General features: G+C 44.0%; 1 protein-coding gene across 1 annotated transcript in view; it reads left to right on the top strand.

Moving 5' to 3' along the window:
- LOC121869749 (probable E3 ubiquitin-protein ligase HERC1) overlaps positions 1-21,136 on the top strand; it is a gene marked incomplete in the record, with an annotated part of 301,592 nt that overhangs the window by 252,333 nt on the left and 28,123 nt on the right. Inside the window, 1 exon segment of the mRNA XM_042371322.1 lies at positions 6,175-6,330. Within this exon segment, the coding sequence (XP_042227256.1) occupies positions 6,175-6,330 (156 nt within the window).

The raw sequence follows: 21,136 nt of genomic DNA, 5'->3' as shown, positions 1-21,136 counted from the left end.
ATTATATTGTGTGTGTGTGGGTTAGGAGAGCATTATATTGTGTGTGTGTGTGGGTGATAGGAGAGCATTATATTGTGTGTGGGGTGATAGAGAGCATTATATATTGTGTGTGTGTGTGTGATAGGAGACATTATATTGTGTGTGGGTGATAGGATATATATATTGTGTGTGTGTGTGATAGAGCATATATTGTGTGTGTGTGTGATAGATATGATTATATGTGTGTAAGGATGGTATTATATATTGTGTGTGTGTGTGTGTGTGTGTGTGTGTGTGTGTGTGATAGAGGCATTATATTGTGTGTGTGGATGATGGGAGACATATATTGTGTGTGTGTGTGTGTGTGTGTGATAGAGACATTATATTGTGTGTGTGTGTGTGTGTGTGACAGAGATGTATTGTGTGTGTGTGTGTGTGTGTGTGTGATAGGAGGCATTATATTGTGTGTGTGTGATAGATTATATTGTGTGTGTGGGTGATAGGAGAGCATTATATTGTGTGTGTGTGTGTGATGATAGATTTATATTGTGTGTGTGTGTGTGATATACTATATTGTGTGTGTGTGTGTGATAGGACATTATATTGTGTGTGTGTGTGTGTGTGTGTGTGTGTGTGTGTGTGTGTGTGTGTGTGTGTGATAGGAGGCATTATATTGTGTGTGTGTGTGTGTGATAGAGCATTATATTGTGTGTGTGATATAGACTATATTGTGTGTGTAGGATAGGAGACTTATATTGTGTGTGTGTGATAGATATTATATATTGTGTGTGTGTGTGGATTTATTGTGTGTGGGTGATGGGAGATTATAGTGTGTGTGTGTGTGGGTGATAGGAGACATTATATTGTGTGTGTGTATGTGTGATAGAGTATATTATTGTGTGTGTGGGTGATAGAAATATATTATATTGTGTGTGTGAGTGATGAGACATTATATTGTGTGTGTGTGTGATAGGCATTATGTGTGTGTGGGGTGATAGGAGAGCATTATATTTTGTGTGTGTGTGGGTGTTGTGATAGAGCATTATATTGTGGGTGATGACATATTATATTGTGTGTGTGTGGGATAGGAGCATTATATTGTGTGTGGTGATAGTAGGTATTGTGTGAAGGAGATATATTGTGTGTGTGGGTGATAGAGCATTATATTGTGTGTGTGGGTGTATGATATCATTATATTGTGTGTGTGGGTGATAGGAGACATTATATTGTGTGTCTAGGTGACAGGGAGAGCATTATATTGTGTGTGTGTGTGGTGATAGGAGACATTATATTGTGTGTGTGTGTGTGTGTGTGATAGAGAGCATTGTGTGATAGGTTATATTGTGTGTGTGAAGGAGCATATTGTGTGTGTGTGATAGGAGCAATGTGTGTGTGTGTGTGTGTGTGATAGGAGCATTATATTGTGTGTGTGTGTGATAGAGCATTATATTGTGTGTGTGTGTGTGATAGAGAGCATTATATTGTGTGTGTGTATGTGTGTGATAGGAGAGCATTGTTGTGTGGGTGATAGGAGAGCATTATATTGTGTGTGTGGGGTGATAGGAGAGCATTATATTGTGTGTGGGTGATAGGAGGCATTATATTGTGTGTGTGGGTGATAGGAGAGCATTATATTGTGTGTGTGTGATGGAGAGCATTATATTGTGTGTGTGGAAGAGACATTGTGTGTCTGGGTGATAGGAGCATTATATTGTGTGTGTGGGTGATAGGAGATAATATTGTGTGTGTGTGTGTGGGTGATAGGGAGACATTATATTGTGTGTGTGTGTGTGTGTGTGTGATAGAGAGCATATATTGTGTGTGTGTGTGTGTGATAGACATCTATATTGTGTGTGTGTGTGTGTGTGTGATAGAGCATTATATTGTGTGTGTGTGTGTGATAGAGAGCATTATATTGTGTGTGTGTGTGTGTGTGTGTGATATATATTGTGTGTGTGTGTGTGTGGGTGATACACATTGTGTGTGTGTGTGTGTGATAGAGCATTTATATGTGTGTGTGTGTGGGTGATGAGCATTATATTGTGTGTGTGTGGATGATAGAGCATTATATTGTGTGTGTGTGTGTGTGTGGGCATACTTATATGTGTGTGTGTGTGATAGGTGAAGTTGTGTGTGGATAGATATATATGTGTGTGTGTGTGTGTGGGTGATAGAGCATTATATTGTGTGTGTGTGTGTCTGATAGAGAGCATTATATTGTGTGTGTGTGTGTGTGTGGATAGGAGAGCATTATATTGTGTGTGTGTGATAGAGATACTATATTGTGTGTGTGTGTGTGGTGATAGGGAGCACTATATTGTGTGTGGTGTGATACATTATGTTGTGTGTGGGTGATAGAGAGCATTATATTGTGTGTGTGGGTGATAGGAGCATATATTGTGTGTGTGTATGGATAGGAGCATTATATTGTGTGTGTGGGGATATATTATATTGTGTGTATAGAGCATTATATTTTGTGTGTGTGTGTGGGTGATAGGAGATGTATATATTGTGTGTGTGTGTGTGTGGGTGATAGATATTAATCATATTGTGTGGGTGATAGGAGGCATTATATTGTGTGTGTGTGTGACAGAAGATTATATTGTGTGTGTGGGTGATAGGAGACATTATATTGTGTGTGGGGTACAGGGATATTATATTGTGTGTGTGGGATAGGAGAGCTATTATATTGTGTGTGTGGGTGATAGGAGGCATTATATTGTGTGTGTGTGTGATGGAGACACTATATTGTGTGTGTGTGTGTGATAGAGGCATTATATTGTGTGTGTGTGTGTGTGTGTGGGGTGATAGGAGAGCATTATATTGTGTGTGTGGGTGATAGGAGGCATTATATTGTGTGTGTGTGTGATAGACATTCATATTGTGTGTGTGTGTGGGTGATACATTATATTGTGTGTGTGTGTGTGTTAGAGAGCATTATATTGTGTGTTTGGGTGACAGGAGAGCATTATATTGTGTGTGTGTGGGGTGATAGGAGAGCACATATTGTGTGTGTGTGTGAGGGTGATATATATTGTGTGTGTGTGTGTGTGTGTGATAGAGAGCATTATATTGTGTGTGTGTGTGTGTGATAGACACTATATTGTGTGTGTGTGTGTTGATAAGAGTATACTATATTGTGTGTGTGTAAGATAGAGAGCATTATATTGTGTGTGTGTGTTGGACAGATATATATGTGGTGTGTGGGTGATGGGAGAGCATATTGTGTGTGTGTGTGATAGGAGATCATTATATTGTGTGTGTGGGTGATATACTATTGTGTGTGTGGGTGATATAATTATATTGTGTGTGTGTGTGTGATAGAGAGCATTATATTGTGTGTGTGTGTGTGATAGAGCATTATATTGTGTGTGTGTGGGTGATAGGAGAGCATATATTGTGTGTGTGTGGGGTGATGAGCACATTGTGTGTGTGTGTGTGTGATAGTACTATATTGTGTGTGTGTGTGTGTGTGATATATTGTGTGTGTGTGTGTGTGTGATAGGAGTATAATATTGTGTGTGTGTGTGGGTGATAGGAGCATTATATTGTGTGTGTGTGTGGGTGATAGGAGAGCATTATATTGTGTGTGTGTGTGTGATAGATATTATATATGTGGTGTGTGTGTGTGTGTGATAGAGAGCATTATATTGTGTGTGTGTGTGGGGTGATAGGAGATATATATTGTGTGTGTGTGTGATAGAGATCATTATATTGTGTGTGTGATATATATATTTGTGTGTGTGGGTGATAGAGATTATATATTGTGTGTGTTCTGTGTGATAGACATTATATTGTGTGTGTGGGTGATAGAGAGCATTATATTGTGTGTTGGGTGATAGAGCATATTGTGTGTGTGGGTGATAGAGAGCATTATATGTGTGTGTGTGATATATAATATATTGTGTGTGTGTGTGTGTGTGATAGAGCATTATATTGTGTGTGTGTGTGTGTGATAGATATTTATATTGTGTGTGTGTGTGTGTGATATATATTATATTGTGTGTGTGTGTGGGTGATAGGAGAGCATTATATTGTGTATGTGTGTGTGTGTGTGATAGGACATTATATTGTGTGTGTGTGTGTGTGGGTGATAGGACATTATATTGTGTTGTGTGTGTGTGTGTGATAGGAGGCATTATATTGTGTGTGTGTGTGGATGATAGAGATATTATATTGTGTGTGTGTGTGTGTGTGGGTGATAGACATTATATTGTGTGTGTGTGTGTGTGACAGAGCATTATATTGTGTGTGTGTGTGTGTGGGTGATAGATATACTATATTGTGTGTGTGTGTGTGGGTGATAGGAGCATTATATTGTGTGTGTGTGTGTGTGTGATAGACATATATATTGTGTGTGTGTGTGTGATATATATTGTGTGTGTGTGTGTGTGGGTGATAGAGAGCATTATATGTGTGTGTGTGGGTGATAGAGGACATATTGTGTGTGTGTGGTGACAGATATATTATGTGTGTATGTGTGATAGACATTATATGTTGTGTGTGTAAGAGAGCATTATATTGTGTGTGTGGGTGATAGGAGGAGCATTATATTGTGTGTGTGGGGTGATAGGACATTATATTGTGTGTGTGTGTGATAGGAGAGCATTATATTGTGTGTGTGTGTGATAGGAGATATTATATTTTGTGTGTGTGTGTGGGTGATAGAGACATTATATTGTGTGTGTGTGTGTGGGTGATAGAGAGCACATATTGTGTGGGTGATAGGAGGCATTATATTGTGTGTGTGTGTGATATAATATATTGTGTGTGTGTGGATATACATTATATTGTGTGTGGGAGAGACATTATATTGTGTGTGTGGGTGATAGGAGAGCATTATATTGTGTGTGTGGGTGATAGGGAGTATATTATATTGTGTGTGTGATAGGAGAGTATCATATTGTGTGTGTGTGTGTGTGTGATAGGCATTATATTGTGTGTGTGTGTGTGGGGTGATGGAGTATATTATATTGTGTGTGTGGGTGATAGGAGCATTATATTGTGTGTGTGGGTGATAGTATATTAATCATTGTGTGTGTGTGATAGGAGACATTATATTGTGTGTGTGTGTGTGATAGAGATATTATATTGTGTGTTTGGGTGATAGAGGTATTATATTGTGTGTGTGGGTGATAGGAGACATCATATTGTGTGTGTGTGTGAGGGGATATAGAGCATATTGTGTGTGTGTGTGTGTGTGTGATAGAGCATTATATTGTGTGTGTGTGTGTGTGTGATAGGACATCATATTGTGTGTGTGTGGCTGATAAGAGAGCATTATATGTGTGTGGGGTGATAGAGCATTATATTGTGTGTGTGTGTGTGTGGGTGAAAAGAAGAGCATTATATTGTGGGTGTGTGTGGGGTGATAGAGAGCATTATATTGTGTGTGTATGTGTGATAGGAGATCATTATATTGTGTGTGTGTGGGTGATAGGAGCATTATATTGTGTGTGATAGAGCATCATATTGTGTGTGTGTGTGTGGGTGATAGAGCATTATATTGTGTGTGTGTGTGATAGGAGACATTATATTGTGTGTGTGGGTGATAGACATAATATATTGTGTGGGTGATAGGACATCATATTGTGTGTGTGTGTGTGTGGGGTGATAGAGAGTTATTATATTGTGTGTGTGTGTGATAGAGCATTATATTGTGTGTGTGTGTGTGATAGAGATCATATTGTGTGTGTGTGTGGGGATAGGAGGCATTATATTGTGTGTGTGTGTGTGGTGATGGGAGCATATTGTGTGTGTGTGTGTGTGGGGTGATAGAAGACATTATATTGTGGGTGTGTGTGTGGGTGATAGGAGCATTATATTGTGTGTATGTGTGATGGGAGCATTATATTGTGTGTGGGGTGATAGAATATATTGTGTGTGTGTGTGTGATACATTATATTATGATGGTGTGTGTGTGTGGGTGATAGAGCATTATAGTGTGTGTGATAGGAGACATTATATTGTGTGTGTGTGTGCATGCTAGGAGCATTAGGAGTGTGTGTGTGTGTGTGTGTGTGTGTGTGTGTGTGTGATAAGAGGATATTACACTGTGTGTAGATTCAACTTTTTTATTTTATACTATTTTGAAATTATTAAAAATAGTTTCAGTTGAGGATTATATTTTGATTCAGTTTTATGTAGACGTAAAAATATACATGTGTTCAATATCTGTCCTTCTTTGTGCTACAGATTGTTGAAGTAACAGAGCGGCAACAGAATATATCGGACTTACAATCTGCCACTGCTGATGTTAGAGTCCCCAAACGTCCCATACCATCCCTTGGCCTTCCCATCACCGTTCCTTGTGCTCCTGCTACATACCCAGGAGTGGAGATGCGTTCAGCAATATTATTTCTACATCTCTTTGCCTCAAGATGGGTCCTCCCAGAGGACGTTCAGTTGGACCGCTGACCCCACAGAGTGCACCCCTGCCTCCCATGGCTAGGAGTCATTCACCGTCACCTCCTCTGACTCCTCTTCCTTCTCTGCCGCCACCAGTAGCCACTCCTCTACTGGAGATGGGCTTACCTCAAGCACATCCAGAAGGCTATAGCTGCTCAAGGTAAGTTTATCCAGAAGGCTATAGCTGCCTGCAGTAAGTCATCCAGAAGGCTATAGCTGCTCAAGGTAAGTTTATCCAGAAGGTTACAGCTGCTCAAGGTAAGCTTATCCAGTATAACTCACTTTATGCGGTAATGTAAATTGCAGGGTCCCAAGGAAAGTGAGGAACCATAAAGTGAATAACATAACATATGGGATAATTGGAATAGAGTCCACAACCAAACTACACTTTTGACGACACATAAACTACACTTTTGGCGACACACAACTTTGTTATGATAAAAATTTTATCTTATCTTTATGATGGTGTAAGAAAAAACAGTATATAGAAGAGGTTGGGTTAGAAAAATAAAAAGGTTAACATAGGAAAAATAAAGGTTTAAGGTTAGGAAAACTAAAAAGTTATGTGGAACACTTACGTTAGTAGAAGAGATGAATTGACATCACGGGGATGGAGGCTGGTTCCGAGGCAGAGGGGCAGATTACTGGCCCTCAGGTGAATTACCATTACTAGGTGAATCCTGCATCTGTCACTTACAGTTGTCAAATTTCTGGTAAATCCCTCAAAGTCATCTTCACTGTCACTATCACTGGCGGGCGTGACACAACTGGTGAGTTCTTGGTGAAAAATCTATTTATGCTTTGCTGACGGCTGGTGTTGATGTTGTGGTACACCTTGATGTAAGACTCCATAATCTGCAACGGCGCTGGGTATGAAGATTTCATGCCTGTTTGCGTCAGGGTTGTCGGAAAGGAGGGCTTGGCTTTCCTGGAAGTACACTCGATGGCACATTACCTGTGGGATAAAGCGGCGTTCTTCTTGGGGATATTTTACCTGCTCTTCACTGACGTAGTCATCATCATCATCCTACCATCTCGTCGGCGGTAGTACATCAGGATCATATCACCTCCAGGATGTCGTCGTTGGTGGTCTCGGGAGAAGCCTGGACAACAACGGTCTCGCAGCTTCTCTGGCAAGGTCCACTGCTACCAGTCTGAACCTCTGATCACAGATTGACTCCTCCTCTCACCTGGTATTCCATACAACACATGTCTCCATAAGCAGATTGGCAATAGACAGCTGATCCCATGACTCACCAAAAGTCCACAGCTTTCTTGATGTAAATACTATCAAATTGTTTGAACAGTGTTTTTTGCTGTGCCAACTGTTGATCCTCATCTTCTTGCTCTTGCTATAGGTGGTGGTGTCACTCCAGGTTCTGTAACTCTTCCCTGGTGTTGTGTAGTCGTTGGGAGTTTGAATTTTTCATAGAATGCAGCTTTTTACGTACAGATTAACTCTTACGGTCCCTTGGAAACATAATATAGGCGTAGTGTTGGGAGGAAGGAAGACCCAGCCACTTTTACGTTGGGGTGACGATCTAACAGTAAGGGCGAAGTGTCCTGGTGCGTTGTCAGCAGCAACAAAATCTTAGATAAACATTCTTCAAATTTCTTTACATCGGAACAAAACGGTCATCAGAGCCAGGAGAGGACGGTGTAGAGAACATCACGCTACGTCAAGATCAGCCAGTGTGGACATTTAAGCTTGGTCATGTCCGCTTGGTTTTGTAAGGCGTCTTGACTTAACGATGCTGTTGATACGTGTTGAGCTACTGGTACGGAGGCATTGGTGGTAAACAGAGCGGTGATGAACCTTCTGCATCTTGACCCGAATCTGGCTGGCATTCTTTACAGCGAAGGACTTGAGAGGTAGCTTTTCAGAAAAGACCAGATTCGTCCATGTTAAACACCTGGTCATGCTGTATCCTTCCTCGCGTCTACTTAAAACGGAAATTCCCCTACTTCGCCTTGCAATCCTTTCCTTCTTCACCTGTGCTATATTGGTGATCTTGTCCCGGATCTTAAACCTCTGTAACCACCAGAGGAGCATTAAAGGAGTTTGCAGGCTCTGTAGTTCCCCATCTTTCGTGCCTGCCATGTACGGTTACGTCGTACTCGTAACAGAAGCGGCGTGTCGACGCCATGTTCCGTCGCGCCCTGGCCGCGCAAGTACCCTCACCAAAGTAATTTTTCTGTCTTGAGGAAGCTTTGGTTGTGAAAATATGATCCTTGAAGCACCTGTGAAGCTTTGTGATCTTCATGTGCTCCTTTATCTTAGCTGCATCATACTGTTGTTCAGATAAAGATTCATTCACACCATGCTGGCGCGCCAAATCAAGCTTACCTTGTTCCTTTCTCAACTCTTGGATGATGGTACTTCTTCACTTTCGTAGCAAGAAGACGTGGTATGTACGGCTTAGTGCGCTGGGTCCAGGTGAAGGTTTCTCTCTGGGGTGGTGGTGGTCGGTGGAGCCATTTTGAAGAACAATGGTGCGTTTACGGTCTGGCGTGGAGGGATGAAACTGGCGCTGGGTCAGGATCATCTTTCCTCCCTCCCTCCCGGGTGGACACGTCCGCATAATACTTTAAAGCCAATTACGGCTAGCAGCAGGGGGGGTAGGGATGCATGGCCCGTCACAGTCGATCGTCCTTATGACTTCGTGATAACGCTGCGTACTTACAGGCGGCTTGCTTAAGCGGAGGAGGAGGAGGAGAGGCGAGAGCACAGGCAGGCAGGGGTGGGGCGAATTAAAATAAAGGCCGACACTCTCTCGTAATGGGGTTCACGCACTGCGTAATGTGAGCACGTGAGGTTCTGGCAAGGCACGCGTTAACGCGGAAACGCGGAATGTGGGACCAGGTAAAGTGAGGGTTGACTGTACCCATAGAAATCTTGTTGTAAATGGAGATGCAGTCAACCAAAGATGAACTGACCCCACACTGGGTCTCGTACTCACAATTTTACTTGTAATGCTGATTGTCATTGGTGGATCTATTTTCGGTTGTATCACTGTCAGGATAAATATAAACAAACCAAAGGCAGCATTTTTATAATACAGTAATAAACTATTCATCATTATTTTAGATGATGAGAAGTTTCCAATTTTTCATATATTTGCTTAATGAAGAAAATTATATTAATGAATTGGCAACTCGACAACAACGACAGCTGCCACTCACGTCAAGTTTTCTTCATTATTTAAGGGCTTATGTCGTTCTGACCTGCAACACCTGGATGGTGCTAGAATGTTCTGGGAGCCTGATGAGATGTATATAAATGCCGGTGAGCTGCCTTGGGAAATGAGTTGTCTGTTTCTGCTTAGAGTGTGAACTACAAGCCTAGTGGCATTCATGCATTGTGGAATTGTTGTTAGTAATACAAAGTGAAAAGACTAAGGAATTGTACACTGGCAGTGTGCTGACTGTATATATTTGAAGAGAGATATCAAGGTGTGAGGGTTACCCTGTGAACAGTTTTGTGAAGATTTAGTTATCATTAAAGACGACTACAATGCACAAGTGTGTTTCTGTGACCTGGTGGAAATCTACCTGGCTGTTGTTTGTCTGTACACTGATACCGATCATCGGGGAATTACCGGAGACTGGAGGGACAGCCAGTGGTAATTTGAAGACACTTTTGATATATTTACTGCTTCTGTATATACGATCCTGGCCGCAGGTACCAGCGGCGGAAGCTGGTAAGCGACAAAAGGTGTTCGTAACAATATGTAAGTACAATAAGCAAGTTTGCTTTGCTTAATAATTTTTTAGGTTTGTTTGGGGATGAGGCAGCGGAGTGGGTGCAGCTCTTGCTTCGTGTTTTGAAGGTTTACTCCCATCTCACTTCTAATGCTTGGTGGTTTTCAGCAGAAATTTTTCATGGATGAGTGCCATATGTACTTGAAGTATGTATATACTGTACTATACTCTGTACTGCACTGTATGTGTGAGAGGTTTCAATAATATACCAGGTTCTGTGGAGACTTTACTCTAGCTAGCGCCAGACAGTAACTGGCAACTCGGCGCTGCCACAGACAAACTCCCGCCTTCTCACATGGGGAAACATATCGTACATTGTTACTCCATCTTACAATCTTACATCTCCCCCTCCCTCCCCCCAAGTTAAAAGAAAATGACATTGCCCCTTTGAACCAATGAAAGGAAAACATTTGCAGTGATATAAAACAATGACATGTTCATAAGCTCCCAGAGAGAGAGAGCGGATAGGAAAAAAAAGAGAACTTTACACTACATAGTCAGCTAACCAACCCGGGGGCCTGCAGCCTCTCCCTGGCCTGGCCATACCCGACTGGGAAGGGGCCGTGGGGGGGCGAGCAAGGGCCTGAGTACGGAGTGCACTGCAGAAGGGGGCCCAGGAGGCATAGCGTGGTGCACAACGGGAGTGGTATGCACGGGTGGCGCTGCATCGCAGGTGGCATCTGTTGCGGATGGACACCCTGCCACTGTCAGTCAACCTGATGGCATGATGTCTATGAAGGCGGGCTTCCACCACTATGCCCGTCCTGTCCCAGAGCTTGGTGGCGGCGTCCTGCACACGCACCTGCCCGCCCACAGCTAGGGGAACCAGCTGGCTGGACACCTTCCCCCTCGACAGAAGGATCCCGTCCTGGGTTTCGGCCAAGCGCACCTCCCTCATACGAAGTGCCCGCCGCCAGTGCTGGTCCACCTTATAGTGCTGTCTGGCCACGGGAATGCTGTCACGGAGCTGGCGGCCGGTGGCAAGTTGGGCGGGCGACTTGTTCACCCTCCGCAGAGGCGTGTTCAGGTACTGGAGGAGGGCCTGGGATGTCCTATCGCAATCCAGGTTTCCCCCCGGGCCCAGTGTTATCCCTGAGGAGCCTCTTGGCGGCCTTGACCCCAGCCTCTGCCCTGCCATTGGACTAGGGAAACTGGGCCGACGAGAGCCACACCTCGACCCCACATGACTTGAGGAAATCTGTCATCTCAAGGCTGGCAAGGTTGGTACCTCCATCCGTGGAGATCTGCTCAGGTGCCCCCCACCTCGTGGAGTAACCCCGCAGACTGGCGATGATCTTGCCAGAGGTGGCCTCGTTGGGGAAGTGGGTGATCTCCAGCCAACCTGTGAGTCAGTCAGCATAGTGTGGCCCTGCAGGTGGAACAAGTCGGCCACCACCTGTTGAAAGGGATAGTCTGGCGCTGGGGTCAAGACCAACGACTCGGGAGGCTGGGAAGGGGCGTGGGTCTTGCTAGCAGCACACCGGGACCAATGATACTGCAGGTCACCCTCCATGCCAGGCCAATAGACAGACTACCGGGCCCGCCTGAGCATTGAGTCGAGGCCCTGGTGCCCCACGTGCAGGTTAACGGCGACCCGGTGGCGGAGGGAGTCGGGATGACAAGGCACACGCAGCCCGGGTCAAAGGTGTAGGTGACCAAACCCCTGACCACAGCCAACCTGTTCCTCACTGAGAAGTACGGGTGCAGACAGGCCACCTCCCGTGACCTGTGAGGGCGCCAGTCGTCCGCCAGCACCCTCGACACTAGCATGTGGTACACTGGATCGTGTCCTCATCCATAGTGAAGCCATCTAAGGGGCAGTGGTCTGTCACCAGAATGAGGTTCGGGCAGCCAAGGAGGAACAGCCTGGCCTTGCGCAGGCACCATACCACCTCCAGGGCCTCCCCTTCTACTGCAGCATAGCCGGCCTCGGCCGTGCTCAGATGTCGACTACCGCACAGAGCCAACTGCCACCAACCCCCACCCCCTCCCCTGCAACAGATGGGCATCTCCGGAGAGGCACAGGCACAGTATTGTTGCAGGACAACGAAGCCGATGCCCTCCCTGCTCCAATCCGTGACAGCTGCCGTAGTCCTGGATTTGTCATAGTACACCAAGCCATCCCTGGCCAACTGACAGATGGTGTCCTGAGCCTGGCGAAACTTGAGCCGCAGCTGGTCGTCCCAATACACCCGCTTGCCCACTGGCTTCTTGAGGAGCTCACGGAAGGGCTCCATCACAGGTGCAGTGGCAAGGAAGGGAGCCAACTGGTTAACCAGGCCGTGCCAGGACCTGATGTCAGTGATTGATGGCTGATCAGGCATGGGGAAGTCCTTGATGGCTGACAGACGTTGGGCGGTGGGGTTGTAGAAGTCCCACCGCAGGAGGAAACCCACAAACTCGGCTTCTCTCCTGCAGAACAAGGACTTTTCTGGTTTCAGTGTGATACCTGTACTCGCGCAGGTCTCCAGAAAATCGTTGGTGTGCCAGAACGCCTCCTTCACACTGGAGTCATAGAGGAGAGTGTCATCCACGCACTTGTACTTGCGGGGCACATCCTGAATAGCGTCGTCAAATCTCTTGGTGTAGGCATCTGACGCTGAACAATGTCCCATGGGCGTCCTGCAGTATCGAAAACGGCCCCACGGCGTGAAGATTGTGGTCAGGCGTCTACTCTCCTCCTCCAACTCCACCTGATGAAATCCCCCAGAAGGCGTCGATGACGGTTTTGAACGAGTGCGCTGGCACCCCGGACACCATGTTGAATGGTGCAGGTGTGTGGTGCGTCTCCCTCAGACAGCTTGCATTGAGGCATTGGAAGTCCACAGTGCGCCGGGCTGTCCGTTTTTCTTGGCTACCACGACCATCCTGGCACACCACTTCGTAGCCTCACCAGCAGGCACTGGCTGGATGACGCCTCTCCTGACGTCCTCCTCCAACCGGGCCTTCACCTCTGCTTCCCAGTGTTTCGGAATGGGAGCAAATGTGTGACAGGCGAAGGGGGTCGTGCCGGGCGTCAGGTGGATACGGTGAGGGGAACCAGTCATGACTGGCAGTGGGGACCTGGTGGTGTTGAATGCGGTCGATGAAAAGTGCCTGAGCAGCCATGCCTCCAACCTGGCCGCATTCTCCTCCAAAGGGGGCAAGGGTATCTCAACTGGCCTAGAAGGGACACGACTGCTCTCAGGTCCAGGGTTTGGAGGTAGGTCTTCGGCAGTGTGCTGCCCCCCTCCATCGCCCATGGCAGTCACAGCACGCCTATGGAGAGGGAAGTCGACAGGCACCAGGTCGAGACACTTGCAAGCCTACAGGTGACAAGTAGAGGGCCTTGGCTGTCTGCACGAAGTAGACCTCCTGGACGGTGGTCCCCTCGCCCACACTGAGGCGGTAGGGGGCGGACCCCAGACACTTGAGCTGTTTGTCTGTCACGTCCATCATGCCATTGTGTGTCTGAAGTTGCCCCGGACACAAACCGATGCCCCGGAGCAGGGATGGTCCTGCCACACACACCATAGCACCCGTGTCAGCCACAGCCAGCACAGGGGTGGCGGGGGAATTGCCCCCAGCCTGGGTCACAAACACTTGTAACCTGGGGTGGCGGGATAGCTGGGCTTCTGCCACTGTGACAGCACCTAACACATCCACAGAAGCACTTAGGGCTGTCTTACTCCTACAACACCTTTTGTAGTGACCAACCTTAGAGCAATTGCGACATGTGGCCCACTTGCAGGGCAGTTGCTTTTGCCGGAGGCATGAGTCACGCCACAGTTCCCACAGTGCATGAGACTGTGGTGTCCAGGTCAGGCGGCAGCTACCTCAGACTCACCCGTGACGTCATCACCAATCGCCACTGCCTCCCTGGCTGTTCTTGCCACTGCCTGGCCAGATGTACGACACAATATACCAGCATCTCTCACTGCTGCCTTGAATGACATACATTTGTTTCTTAGCACTTCAACACTATTGTAACTCGAGTACCCTTGGAAAATTTCCCTTTTCAACACTGGGTTACTCAGGCCCACCATAACTTTACGTAATAGCATGTACTCAGAGAGGTCGCTATCACAGGTGGGACATTTAAATTCACACTCCACTGCCTCTGCGAAGCATTGTTGAAAGTACCTTTTCATGGGCTCCTCTTCACCTTGTTTGCTGTTGAAAAACTTGTTCCATTTCACAGCTTGGTTTGACGACTGAAGAACCACTCCACTGATGGCGTCCAGGGCTTCCTTGGGCGAGAGCTGCTCTCACTGGGATATCTCGAGTCAATCACCCTTTGGAGTGCAGGGACGCAGTTCAGGCGAATGTGGAGTGTGGCCACCAGTTGTGACCATCTGTTCAACATCACCCACGACTCCATGGACCGCCTCCATGTCCTAAACGCCGCTGCTGACATTTCTGCCTCACACTTCTCTGGAGCGACCGCTGCTGGGGGCTTCATGACCGGCGTAGGAGCATGACTGGGGCCGCCAGTAGCCAGAGATGCCATCTGAGCCATCATTACACTCATGGTCTGCTGCTGGGCGGGCGTGGTGTTCCCCACCGGTGTAGAGATGCCCCAGCGTCCCCTTGAGGGCGTCGAGAATTGTATAAGTGTAGGGACCATGTTGGCATCTTCATTAGGGCTGTTATGGCGTGTCCGGCCCTGCATAATACTCATTGCGCCATGTGAGAGGTTTGAATAATACACCAGGTTCTTTGGAGACTTTACTCTTGCGAGCGCCAGACAGTAACTGCCGATCTCGGCACTGCCACAGACAAACTCCCGCCTTCCCACATGGGAAAACATATTGTACAATGTTACTCCATCTTACAATCTTACAGTGTGTGAAGGGTCTAGTTACTTAATTTTTTTTATTGTTGAAAACAAAAGTTTTATTATTTTGGGAGTTATTATGAAAGAAGTGTGGAATGAGTGGCTCTTATATTGTCTTTGTTTTCAGGTCATAAGGGTGAACCATCAGCAACACAGATTAACCAGTTAGTGACGTGGATGTTGGAGCATCCTTGTATTGATGCCAGTGAGACAAGTGAGAGGAGACGTTCTCATGAAGACACTTCTACATCTGCCGCCGCCGCCGCCGCTGCTGCTGCTGCTGCTGCCGCTGCTGCTGCTGCTGCTGCTTCAGGAGCAGCTGCTGTTGCTGCACAGGTAAATACATAAATAAGTCATTAAAATGATATAGTGAAAGTTCATAGTAACTTGTATAAAGATACTGTATCTTTGTTAAGTAATTGAGCTTTTTTATGATGCTGAATACCTAAATATTGTAATGTATCCCTGCAACAAATAGATTTAGGTGGAGCAGCCATGGCCACCTCCTGGTGGTGTGGATAGGTAAGTGGTTAAGGAATTTAACACTTTGCTTCACCTGGCTAACTGCTCAGGCCTCTCATGGTCCTTGAAGCACACTCAGGAGAACTGTTAGCAGAATCTCCAGCCCCTGGAACTCTCCAATTCCTGGAAAGAATTTTGAGCCTTTCAGAGAATTCTGGGATAAAACGCCATTTTGAGCATAGTAACACCTCTCCGAGGATGAAATCGTGTGCATTTTCCGGAAAAGTTCCCCCAAAATCTCTCCGTTCTGGGCCTGTCGAGAGATTGCATCATGTTCCAACGCATCATGCTCTTGCATCACGACACACTTAGTTCATCTTCTACTGCCATGTAGAAGGTTGTTCCCTTGCTCGCTGCTATTTTTGTGGACAATTTGTTTGTACAGTAACTACTTTACTGTACCAGAACACAATTAGCCAAAAATACAGTGTTAAAGCAGAGTTAAGACATAAAAAGTGATTCCAGTTAAGTATACTTTACTCTACATTCAGCAAGTGGTAAAGTTCTGTACATAGCAGATTAGACAATGTATGCTAGTGTGTAGAGGGTGTATGTGCAGTGTACAGTGCATGTGCAATCCCTCCTTCATGGAGTGAGAAGGGAGTTACAGCTAGCAACACCTGCTACAGGAGACGGTACAGGACAAAGGCAGTGATGTGGGATGAAGTAAAACTTGTTTGCCCATTAAACAAGCTCTGATCAACTCCTTTCACAAGATATCTGAAAATGACATAAGGAAGCTATTACAATACAGTAATAACATAAAACAGAACATAAAATGAATGTTCTTGACAATGAAAACTATATCAGGCAGGTCATCCTGTATCACCATATCATTTGGCCTGCCTGCATCACAAGCTCAAGATGACAGCATCTGTTGGTGAGCACAGTACAGTGGTCCCTCGGTTAACGAACACAATTCGTTAACCGAATCCATTGTTTCAATGGGATATTGGGTAATCGGTTCCAGCTCACAGAAAAGTACATACAAAGTAAAGAAAAATGCAGTAAAGTACAATTACTTTGAGGTGTGTATGTAGCATGTTGCTGGTTGATGATGATGATGATGATGAGAATTAGAAGTGGGGGTGGAGGAGAAGGGAGAAGAGAAGGCAGTGGGGATGGAGGAGAAATCACCTTTCAGGGGACCCATGCTTGATGCAGTAATTTCACCAATATAATTTTATGTTCACAAGGTGTAATTCAAGATCATTTTATTTAAATCAACACTGCACTGTGCTATATATTATCAATATGTTTACTAATTTCAGAATGACCAATAATTTTAATATAAAAAATGCAAAAATATTAAAGAGATCAACTTTCTTGATATTTACTCCACTAGAAACGAATGTAAACATAGAACAGATTACAGTGGTCCCTCGGTTAACAAGCACAATCAATTCTAGAAGGTTGCTCGTTAACCGAAAAACTCGTTAACCGAAACCATTGTTTCAATGGGTTTTTAGGTAATTGGTTCCAACTCACCGAAAATTGCCTAAATTCAACAAAAAAGGTAGAAAAGTACACTTACTTTAAGGTGTGTATGTAGAAGGCTCCTGGATGATGATGATGATGATGATGATGATGGGAATTAGAATGCGGGTGGAGGAGAAGGGAGAAGAGAAGGCATTGGGGTGGAAGAGAAGTCACCCCATGGCTCCATTTCACCCATAAAATTTTAGTTCTCTTGGTGTAATTCAAGATTATTTTCTTTAAATCAACACTGCACTGCATTATATATTGTCAATATGTAAAATAAATTTCAAAATGTCCAATAATTTGCTTGCAAACACAGGAAAAAAGCATTTAGTTGAAGAGAGTCTCAAGCAAGATGTTACCTCCACTGAAAAGACACAAAGACTGACGCCTGTATGGTGTGTTGAGAGGCTGGATGGCGCGCATAAAACTAGTTTCCTTACCTTCAATTATGTTCAATAATTGTTAAAATGACTAAAAAATTTAATATTAAACTTTTAAAATTATTGAATAGTGTAAACTTCTTGATATTTGCTAAAATGGTAAGGAATTTAAGCCCTAGAACCGATTACTGTACTGGCGGACTAATACTACAGCTGGTGGACCGCCAAATACAAGCGAAAACATGTTGAGGTCGGCTCATAAGAAACTCGTTAATCGAGGGATTGCTCGTTAACCGAAGTTAAGAATCTTATGGAAGGTAACTCCTTAACCGAAATCTCGTTAACCGAGGCGCTCATTAACCGAGGGACCACTGTACTGAATTGGCAGACTAGCCCATCAGCTGATTAGCTGATGCTCACAACAAAACGTGTTTATCGTAAGAATTTCGTTAATCGAAGTTTTGTTCGTTAACCGTATTGAAGATCCTTATGGGAGGTAATTCGTTAACCGAAATTTTGTTAATCGTACCGTTCGTTAACCGAGGGACCACTGTACAGTGTTTACAGTAGTACAGTATATTTTGTTATTTACAATATATTTTACAGTGGTGTTTGCATAATGAATACAGCTCTATGTCTGTCCGTGCAAGATGCGTAGTTGAGACTTTTAGAAAACTTTCCCCAGCACCGCAAACATTCTGGGTTTGTGCAATTGTGTCTGCCTGTGCACGATGCACAGTTTAAACTCGCAGAAAACTTTTCCCAGTACAGTATCTGGAAAATTTCCGGGATGTGTGATTTTTTCTGGGGAAGAGTAATTTGTCTCGATACTTTACCAGGAAATCTCATTCCCGAAAGAGCTCTGCACGAATTAATCCGGCTAACGGGGATCACTTTAATGATACTGTATTTTTATTATTTTCTAACAAATATAAATGGGGTACTTTATATGTTTTATGTCAGCAGACGCTGTAAATGCCATTTTACGCTTTGGAAATGACTCTGCAATAGTGATTTTATTTGGTATGTACAGTACTGTATAAAGATGAGTTAAAGACTTAAGAGATTGGAAGGGGCAGACATGTTTAGGAAGAAAGAATTGGATATGTTGGAAGTTTTTGTAAATTTTAGGCTTATAGTAATATATTTTCCCAGTTAATTAATATGCAGGTTGGTGGATGTACAGTCACTCAAACAACTATCTCTACTTGGGGGGATCGATGAATTTCAGAATGAATACTGTGATTCCTGTTGTCTAAGTAGGGTTGCCAAAATCCTCCGTCTGTTATATAATATTTTTGTTCAATCCAGAATGCTACGTCTAGCTTATACCTAGGTATGTTAATGCCTAGCCTTTTTCAACACAATTTTAATTGCTATTTTTTTGACTGACTGTTCATCAGGCTGTGGCATTACTAAAATTGTAAAGTTTCTGGTGCACTCTAAGATTAAGAGAAAGCGGAGGACTCGAGAGTCCTGAGTGTGAGAAAACAGATTGAATGTCGGGGACAAATGAAAAAGCATAGCTACCGCGTTTTGTGGACTGTATTAAAGCGTGCCCTTTTCATCACTTTGTAATAAACCTAGCCATGCCTATGTATATTTATGATATTTACCATAACATTATATGTATATATTTAATGGGTCTAAATGGTCATAAAATGGGTGCCTGAACCAATTAGAATAAATCCCATAGGTTCTGTACTTTTTGCTCAAGTAGGTCCTAATTGAAGCGATAACGAGGGATGACTGTATATACTTGTGACGCTGGCCAGTTGCTTCTGGGTGTTATGGTACAGGAATTACCAAGAGTGACAGCACTAGGATCCCTCCCTCTATCCAAAAGGGAATGGCAAGTGGAAATTTAGAACAGAAAAAACATTCAAATAAATTACTATCTTACAAGAGTCACCTCAATATAGTTATAATAATGCCCAGATTAGTTTGGGTGGAAAATTATGAGAAAGAGCTTAGTCACTCTTAAGTAATGAGAAACATATGAGGCCTTCGGCATACAAAGTAAAAGATCATACATCTCTCAAAATAAACAAGAAACAAGCGCCAGACATTCTGTCACCTCACCTCCGCCCCCCTCCCCCCTCCGTCTTCCCACCACCCTCGTGTTCAAGATAAAAGATTGGTGATTTCTTTATGTTTTATTTTATATAATATCTCAGACTAAAGGATTCACGATAATACTCAGAATTTCGTTGCTGAAATCCTTGCAAGACAGAGATTGAATTTGAATAAAGCGTCCTTATATTTTGCTCGAATGCCAAAAAAATGTAGTACATTAGTGTACAGTACTGTAGTACATTTTGTAAGAATTTTCAACTGTATTTTTGGGTAGATTTACATAAATTTCTTCATTTATTTTCATCCATTTACATGCACACACCATATTAAAAGAAGCATTAAAATAAATAGAAATGACCTTAAAGGAAGATGGAGTGCACATTTTTTAATTTGATTACGGTACTAAAATTGTTATGTCTGAGTAGGTACAACATGTTTATATTCAAATAAATCAGTATTATCTTACAAGAATCAAGCTATGTTAATTATATTTCTAGGTCATATCAACAGCATTTTAAAATGAAGCTTGGTAGGACTGTTAAATAAGCCACACACGGGGTATACGCCAAACTTATCCTCAACCTCCCCCCCTCAACCCCTGCAAGCTGGGTAGGCGTGGCTGGTTCAGGCAGTCCCTCCCTTTCCTCCCTTCCTTCCTCCCCCCACCAGCCAGGCTTTTTAGGTTTTACAGTTTTTGTCTTATATAATATCTCAGACTAAAGTTGTAAGGATTATAATTTGCGTGCTGGAATCCTTGCAAGACAGCCAATAATTTGAATATAAACATCATATATATTGCTCAAGAGATAAAAATTGTTGTACATTAGTGTAGCACAGTACACTGTAGTACATTTTATAAAAAGTTTTTTCAACTGCCTTTTGGGTAGATTTACATAGATTTCTTAGTGCAAGCTGGGAGTGCACATGTACAGTATTGTGCCAGCTTAACTTGCTTGAGTCAATTTACAGGGTACACACGCGTTAAGTGAACAACAGAACATATGGGATTAATTCCAATAGGGGTGGCCCGATCCCCAAACTCCCTTTTCTACGACACACAACTAATGTTGTAGTAAAAATATTATCTTAACTTTATGATGGTATGCACACACACAATTAATAATTAAGAGAAATATCAATAATATTAGGTTTTTAACACTTACATTTGTAGAAAGATGGCTGGGCACGAGGGGATGGGGGTTGAACCGAGGGAGAGGGGCAGATTGTGGCCCTCACCTGTATCACTTGTATCCAATTGTATCACTATCCACCACAGAGGCTTGCAGGGGCCTCTTTGTCAAGCTCCCTCAAAGTCCATATAAGTCCATATCCTCACTATAATTATCACTATCACTGGCTTGGGCGGCTGTGGTGGGTGGCGGGTGAAAGAACTTCGGTAATGTTTTTGATGACTGGGGCTGACCTTAATGCTTATCGTGCCCAGCAGCTTCCAGCGTATATGAGTAGATGAACAGCGTTAAGTAGTTCGGTCCTGGCCCGAGGCACAGCGTATATAATCAGCGTTAAGTGGGGTACAACTGTACAAATTTGATTCTACGGTACTAAAATTGTTTTGTCTGAGTGCAAATTATAGCATATTTATATTCAAATTAATCAGTATCTTACAAAAGATCCCAGCTATATTTAATTATATTCACCTAGAGTCCATATACTGGCTTTTACTAAGAGAAGCTTAGTCACCTAAGAACTG

Source organism: Homarus americanus, unplaced genomic scaffold (assembly GCF_018991925.1).
Source record: "Homarus americanus isolate GMGI-L3 unplaced genomic scaffold, GMGI_Hamer_2.0 scaffold23578, whole genome shotgun sequence".
In the NCBI taxonomy this organism is placed as follows: domain Eukaryota; kingdom Metazoa; phylum Arthropoda; class Malacostraca; order Decapoda; family Nephropidae; genus Homarus; species Homarus americanus.
This window is presented reverse-complemented; position numbering and strand designations above follow the sequence as displayed.